Source organism: Nannospalax galili, unplaced genomic scaffold (assembly GCF_000622305.1).
Source record: "Nannospalax galili isolate Female #2095 unplaced genomic scaffold, S.galili_v1.0 scaffold423, whole genome shotgun sequence".
Lineage (NCBI taxonomy): Eukaryota > Metazoa > Chordata > Mammalia > Rodentia > Spalacidae > Nannospalax > Nannospalax galili.
Window position 1 is genome coordinate 536,602 of NW_008350949.1, and position 6,710 is coordinate 543,311.

At 39.1% G+C, this 6,710-nt stretch overlaps 1 protein-coding gene across 4 annotated transcripts in view; it reads left to right on the forward strand.

Moving 5' to 3' along the window:
- The window catches only part of Cp (ceruloplasmin), a 61,817-nt gene that overhangs the window by 40,179 nt on the left and 14,928 nt on the right, over positions 1–6,710 (forward strand). The window contains exons 18-19 of one of the 4 annotated variants that reach the window (XM_029553526.1): positions 3,017–3,191; positions 6,208–6,632. In XM_029553526.1, coding sequence (XP_029409386.1) covers positions 3,017–3,191; positions 6,208–6,224 — 192 coding nt within the window. In that variant the 3' untranslated portion in view covers positions 6,225–6,632. Of the gene's footprint in view, positions 1–3,016; positions 3,192–3,946; positions 4,234–6,207; positions 6,633–6,710 lie in introns of those variants that run through there. The other 3 variants (XM_029553525.1, XM_017801936.2, XM_008848041.3) reach the window with 3 other exon arrangements.

Sequence of the window (6,710 nt, forward strand, 5' to 3'; positions counted from 1 at the left end):
TATAATCTTTTACTCATTATAAACTCTATAAGACATAAAATTAAATGAGGTTCCAACGTTTAAAAAAGATCTCCACTTCGTTGTCAAAACACACAGTTTCATACAGAAAAATTCATTTCAGGGCTCTTGACATTGAGATGTTTTCACATGCATTTCTAATCTCTATATACATGACTATCACTGGTCACAGTCACCCACCTTCTGAGCTCCTCGGCATCTGAGCATGAATACAAACCCGTCAGGTAGACAGCCTTCCTCTCCCACTAGAGCCTCCATACTCTGCTATCCCTGCCACTGTCCACTGTGCTGTCAGCACCCCCATCCGTTCCCCCCTATCTGCCCTTCTGGTAAATCTAGATCTTCTTAAATGTATCCATGCAGGTTGCTTTTCCACAATACGCAGTACAAAAATACACTTATGTTACAGAATATGACAGTGCCTTAGGCGTCCCCACGGCCCCTAACATTCCCCACTATAAGTAGTGACTCACATCTATAAGATGTCTACCATATGTAAGCGAGGCCTGCTGCCATGTGTCCACTGCTCGCACGGATCCTTACAAGGAGTGAATATTCTGTAAACTAGCACATACCTTGGGTTCTTCCTTGGCCTTGCAGTCTCTTCTGATCTTCCACAGTTCTGCTTGCACAACTCTGCTAAGACATCTGAATGGTATGGCTACCGGGGAGGGCAGGAGTGTTCACATAACAATGGGCCAGTCAGCAAAGACCAGAACAAGATTTTACCATAGCCCTTGCTTGCCTGTGCTGTTCCCTCTGAAGTGATCTGAGGCGAGCCACATCACCCTAATGCAATCCTACTGCTCCTTGTCTAAGGAAGACAGTGGTTTTTTACAAAAAATGTCTTATTTTTGAGTAATGTAAAAAATGCACGTTACCAAAAGAAAAAAAAAGTCACTTTGCAGAATGCCAATTTTATAATCGTCAGTGTTTTACAAGGTATATCATTAGCCGGTTTCTAAGCTACTCCCCCACTCACATGCCCGTGCTTAATGATCTCCAGCTGAGAATATTTGGACTGTCACCAGTTTTAAATTCTGTCAGTCTCCTCTTCTGCTTTTATGACCATCTTTGGCCTATGATGTGAAGTTAGAGATACTGGGTTTTAATATGTAAAGTATCAAGTATGTTATCTGTGGAATTTCCATGGAAAGTATGTTAAACTCAAGAAGCAAAGCTTCGGTAATTCACTTTAATAATACTTTACTTCACAAAGTCTTATGAGTATTTAATTATCTAAAATGGACAAGAATTTGGAAAAAATGTGTATTCTAAGTGGCCACAGACAATGATACACACAGGACCTGGTAAAGTTCTATTGGACATGTTCAAAAGTTTTAATGTGACTATTCATTCAAATATTTTCTTCATGTAATGTTTAGACATTGCAATATATTTCATTTTACACTAATAGACATTGTAGGAAGAAATCACATCTGAATGTATAAAGTACATGTACTCAATAGCATAAGTATTTTATAAGCTCTCTCTATACTGATAGATTACAGTGATATCCAAGTAGCAATGTGTGCAGTCAGTGTCCAGACCATTGTTTCTAAAGTTAATGCACACCTTCCACAAACAAAAAGCAAGAAGAAAAAATTATCCTTAAAGAAATAACTGCTTCTAGTTATAGGATACTGAAAACATAAGATGAAGCTACAATGTTATATATACAAGCAAATTGGAAGTGCTCAAGGATAAAAGAGCCAATAGAAACAGCTCCCAAAGGCCAGGTTCGTAACTAATGATGCAACATAAATAATTAAATACTTAATATTATAACACAACACAAAACAACTAATCAGGAGTATATATGCATACTTCCACCTACACAAAAACTGGGGGGGGGGACTGTCAATCTTTCTTACAAAGAATGTGAAATAGCAAGTGTAGATACTCCTCCTTCCCTCTGGGTGCTGGAATTTAAGAGTCATACACAGGGTATGGGATGGAGCGCACAGACAGCTTATGAAAATTGATTAAGTACTGATTCTGGGAAGAAAGGAAGTGGATTTTCACTTTTACGTTGACTTCATCACCCCAGTGTCCACTCCGCCTTCTTTTCTACATTTGTAAGAACTGAATAACCGGAGTATATCTTTACCTTGGAACTGTAATCTTTAAAGACAAACGGAATAACTGATACAAATCAATTTTTTCACTACCATCTGTGATACAATAATTCGTTTTTATGACTTAGAGAAATGTGTACTTTGATTCCTTTGTAAATATGCTTTTAAGAACACTTTAGTCTGGGTCCCCTGTAGCCCCAAATGACCTGGAACCCGCTACATGGACAAGGCTCATCTCAAACTAAGAGAGATCCTGCCTGCCTCTGCTTACTGAATGCTGGAATTGAAGAGGAACAGAGCTGATGGAATGAGCATATATATATACATATATATAATGTAAAAGAATTATTTATCATTTTACTGTAACTGCATTTGTCTTACATCTGAGAGGCTGAACACCTGGCAGTTGCTCAGTCCCTGAGGCTGATTGCCTCAGCAGTTGGGGTAGTGCCAAAGTGGCTTTCTCCCTCAGGAGAGGCTGAGAAACCAGTCGTCGCTTAATCCACATGCTGGGTGGCCTCAAAAGTCCCAATCTGCTGCTGAAAATCTGGACAGTTCCTAAGACTCTCTGGACCTTATCCAATGATGGAAGCCAGTAAACACTACAGTTTCACAAGCAAAAAATGAGGTTAGGGTTGAAGTGGGGCCACAACACGGTTGCTTTGTGTAGCTCAAGTCTCTGACAAAGAGGTAAGCCAGGGGTGTGGTGTGGGACACAAGCAGTCCTGACAAAATCCCTCCATCACGTCTTCCATCCTTTATACCCACTGGATGGCCTGTAGTGCTGAGGCCTTAGGTAAGCAGAAAGAGTGCTGGGGTCCATTTTTAAAAAGCATATTGAGCTATCTTTCTAAGACTTTGGGTGGCTAATGAAAGGCTTGTGAATAAGCTCTTGTATATTTGTCATTTTCCTAATAAAGCACAGGGGAGTTTACAGTTCTGACGTCTTTGACATTTTCCCTGGAACATATCAAACCTTAGAAATGGTTCCCCAAACACCTGGAATCTGGTTACTCCACTGCCATGTGACTGACCATGTTCATGCTGGAATGGAAACTACCTACACCGTTCTACCAAACCAAGGTGAATATCCAGGTAGTAAATCTAGATATGAATTATGAGTGTAATTAAGCTTCCTGTTTTGTCTAAATACGTCTCCAATATGAAGCAGTCGTGATTTTGCTGCCCTCTTTCTTTCTTCTCCACCTCTCAGGAGGAAGTTTTTACTGCTAGATCAGTTAGGACACAGTTTGTTTCACTGTCAGCTTGTACATCACCAGGTCTCCAAGAAGCGTAAATGAACAGAACTTGAAGAGTGTAATACTATCTAGAGTTATATAAGGGGATAGTTGTATCAGTTATTCTACAACAAACAAATCATGACAAATGACACATTTCCAATTTAATTTCCTTCTCAACAGGAAACATTAACTTTGTTCTCTGCAGCAGTTCCAATGGGAGAGAAATACAAAACAATCCCAAATCACCAGTGTAATTCCCGGCAGTCAGCCAGGCAAAGTAGCATCTTTCTGTGCTGCCAGAGAGGGAGACATCACTAACTAGTGTTTGTGAAGGATCTGGATCTGAGAAAACCTAAAATTTAAATTCCTTACTCCCCAACTCTTTGCCTGTGTGAAAGTATGCACATACACACACACACATACACAGATGTGTGCACACACAATCCTTTTGTAGATACACACCAGCAAAACGTACAAAGAGTGAAATTCCGACATTGTGGTTTATAGGTTTTAATAGGTCTTTTGAGTTCAAAATTGTTGGAAGTGGAAATGTCAGTTCTAACAGGAAGAAACTACATAAAGAGCACTTCTCTCTGCTTCTTCCTTAAAATGATAAAAGGGACACCAAAGCACTTGGGGACTGGGGTATGCAAATGCCTGGCATGCAGAGGACACTGTCACAGGCGAGGCCTACACCCAGAAATACTGAAGAGACTTCCATGTGTGACAGGCCTGGAGGAACAGAGAGAGATTATCCTCAGTTAAAAGTGGAGGCTGCTTTTAAAGATGTGAAAGGGATTACAGGACAAACAACAAATGTGAAGGAAGGACACATCAGGAAAAATGAGGAAGTGTGTGTGTGTGTGTGTGTGTGTGTGTGAGACAAATACTTTACTACTGAGCTGCATTCCCAGTCCAAGCCAATATATCACAAATTTGAAAGCCACTCAAGACTATGCCTAATTGTAAGTGAACTTTAAATCATTGCTTTTACGCTAACACCTTCTTTGATGAAAAACTACTTCCACTAAAGTGCTGTCTATTATAAAGAGTGGTTACTAATAATAAAAGAATGCCAAAGACTCAAAAAGGCGAATAAACCATTTGCTTTAATGACAGCAACTTGACCAAGGTGAAAAGAGTCAGTGAGGCTCAGAAAGAAAACTGAAAATAGTGTTTAAAGAAATTAGTTTGCATATAAACCGCACAAAAGAATGATTCTGCTTAGAAAAGTAACCCAGAGGAAGGAAACACAAAGGCACTTGGGGACTGGGGCGTGTGAATGCCTGGCATGCAGGGCTTGCTACCACAGGCTGGCCCTGCACACAGAAACACTGAAGAGACCTCCATGTCGGACAGGCCTGGAGGAACAGGAGGGATGACTACTCAGGTGAAAGGGGAGGATGCATTTAAAGTCAGAGAGGAAATTACAGAACAAGCACAAATGTGAAGGAAGAATATTAGAAAAATGCAAGAGAAATTTGACTTTGACAAAAAGAAATTAGAGAGCTGAAGGAAGCATTATCAAAGGAAAGAGTCTAAACTACACACAGAAACTAGGGAGCCGCGTGCTGCAGTCTGAATTATCTGTAAGCAAGTCGTCTAAAGCTTTGGGGGAAATCTACATCAACTCTGAAACTCAAAACAATTGCTGCCTGTGAGAACAAAGTGAAATCTTTTGATATTCTGCATCAAGAGACAACTGTGTCTGCAAAGAAAAAAATAAATAATTTTAAGATGGGGGCTATCCTGCCATTGTTAATGCAATACCAGGCTATCAGTGCCAGAGGGAAGGCACGAAGACATCCTCTGATATATAAAAGTTCTTTTAAAAATTATGACTATTGTTTCAGATAACCTCCTAGAGGTAGACTGTAGGGAAAGCTGGCTTCGTTTTAAATTCCTCGCTCTTGCAATTCTAGCTAGTACTCTAATCAATCTCTACTAAACATCTAAAAACATTAATTCCATGAAGTAGAATTTTTAAAACTTTCTTTGGATAAAATTTCAGTCACAGAAAGGTTGCAAACATCAAACAGAGAATTTCAATAACTCCATCCACATTTACAAAGTTACAGTTGCTCTCATGCTCTCTCTTGCTCTCCCCTGGTATACACACACAGACACAGACACAGACACAGACACACACACACACACACACACACACACACACACACAGACACACACAGACACACACGTCTCCTAAAATATAATTAAAATACCATCATCCAGGTTGAGAATGTTTAAAAAATGATAAAGAATGACAGCTTTTTCAGATTTCAACAATAATCCAAAGCATATTCTTTACACAAAAGAAAATCCCAGATCATGCAAGGAGCCTAGGGAACTGTTTCTCAGTATTGTCGTTCACAATGTTAACATTTTTGAATCTAGAGCAGTCACTGTGTAAAACATCCTTCCATTTGAGCTTGTTTAATGAACATTAAGGCTCAAGGCTTAATGTTAATTCCTCAAGGCTCAGGTTATACACAGACAGTCACAGAAAGGACACTGGACCTTCCTCATTTCCCTTGGTCAGAAGCACCAGATACCAACATGCCCCATTATTGCTTAACTCTGAGCTTTTGGTAAAGGTGGTATCTGCCAGGTTGTCCACAGTAAATTTGCTATTTTTCTCCTTTATGATTAGTAGGGATCTTTTGCAGAGAGGAAAATAAATTTTCCTTTAATTAAAGCAAAACTAGAATGAGATTTTAAACTTATGAAAAAACAAGTAAGTGAATTAAGAATGATTAATCAAAGTAACTAATATTTAAAAAACTGGAATCCATGCAAAGTACCAATCTAGAATTTTTAAACATATAAATACACTATTTTAAGTAATCATCTTAAAATTTCTTTTTCTATAGAGACCAAGTCTGGCTGAAAGAAATAAATTGCTGATATGTGGAAAAAAAAGAGATAAAGCAATGATTTATAACAATGTATGTGGCACTGCTGAATAGACCATTTACTCTGGAATGACTATAAACATTTAAAAAGACCGAAACCATACAACTTTGTGCATTTGTGAGGGAAATGGTGACATATTGCAGATGGACAGATCAACAGACTACATTATGATACACATTTGTACATTAGGTAATAGAATTGATTCATAGTCTATCTGTACCATCATTGTTAGGGCTTTACCAAATTGAACCAAAGAACCCCCTGAAAATACGACCTGATGCTGTCCTGAGTGGTCTTCACAGGATCTCTATTTTAAAAAAAAATGACCCCATGCTGTCCTGGGTGGTCTTCACAGGATCTCTATTAAAAAAAAATGACCCCATGCCGTCCTGGGTGGTCTTCACAGGATCTCTATTAAAAAAAATGACCCCACGCCGTCCTGGTTGGTCTTCACAGGATC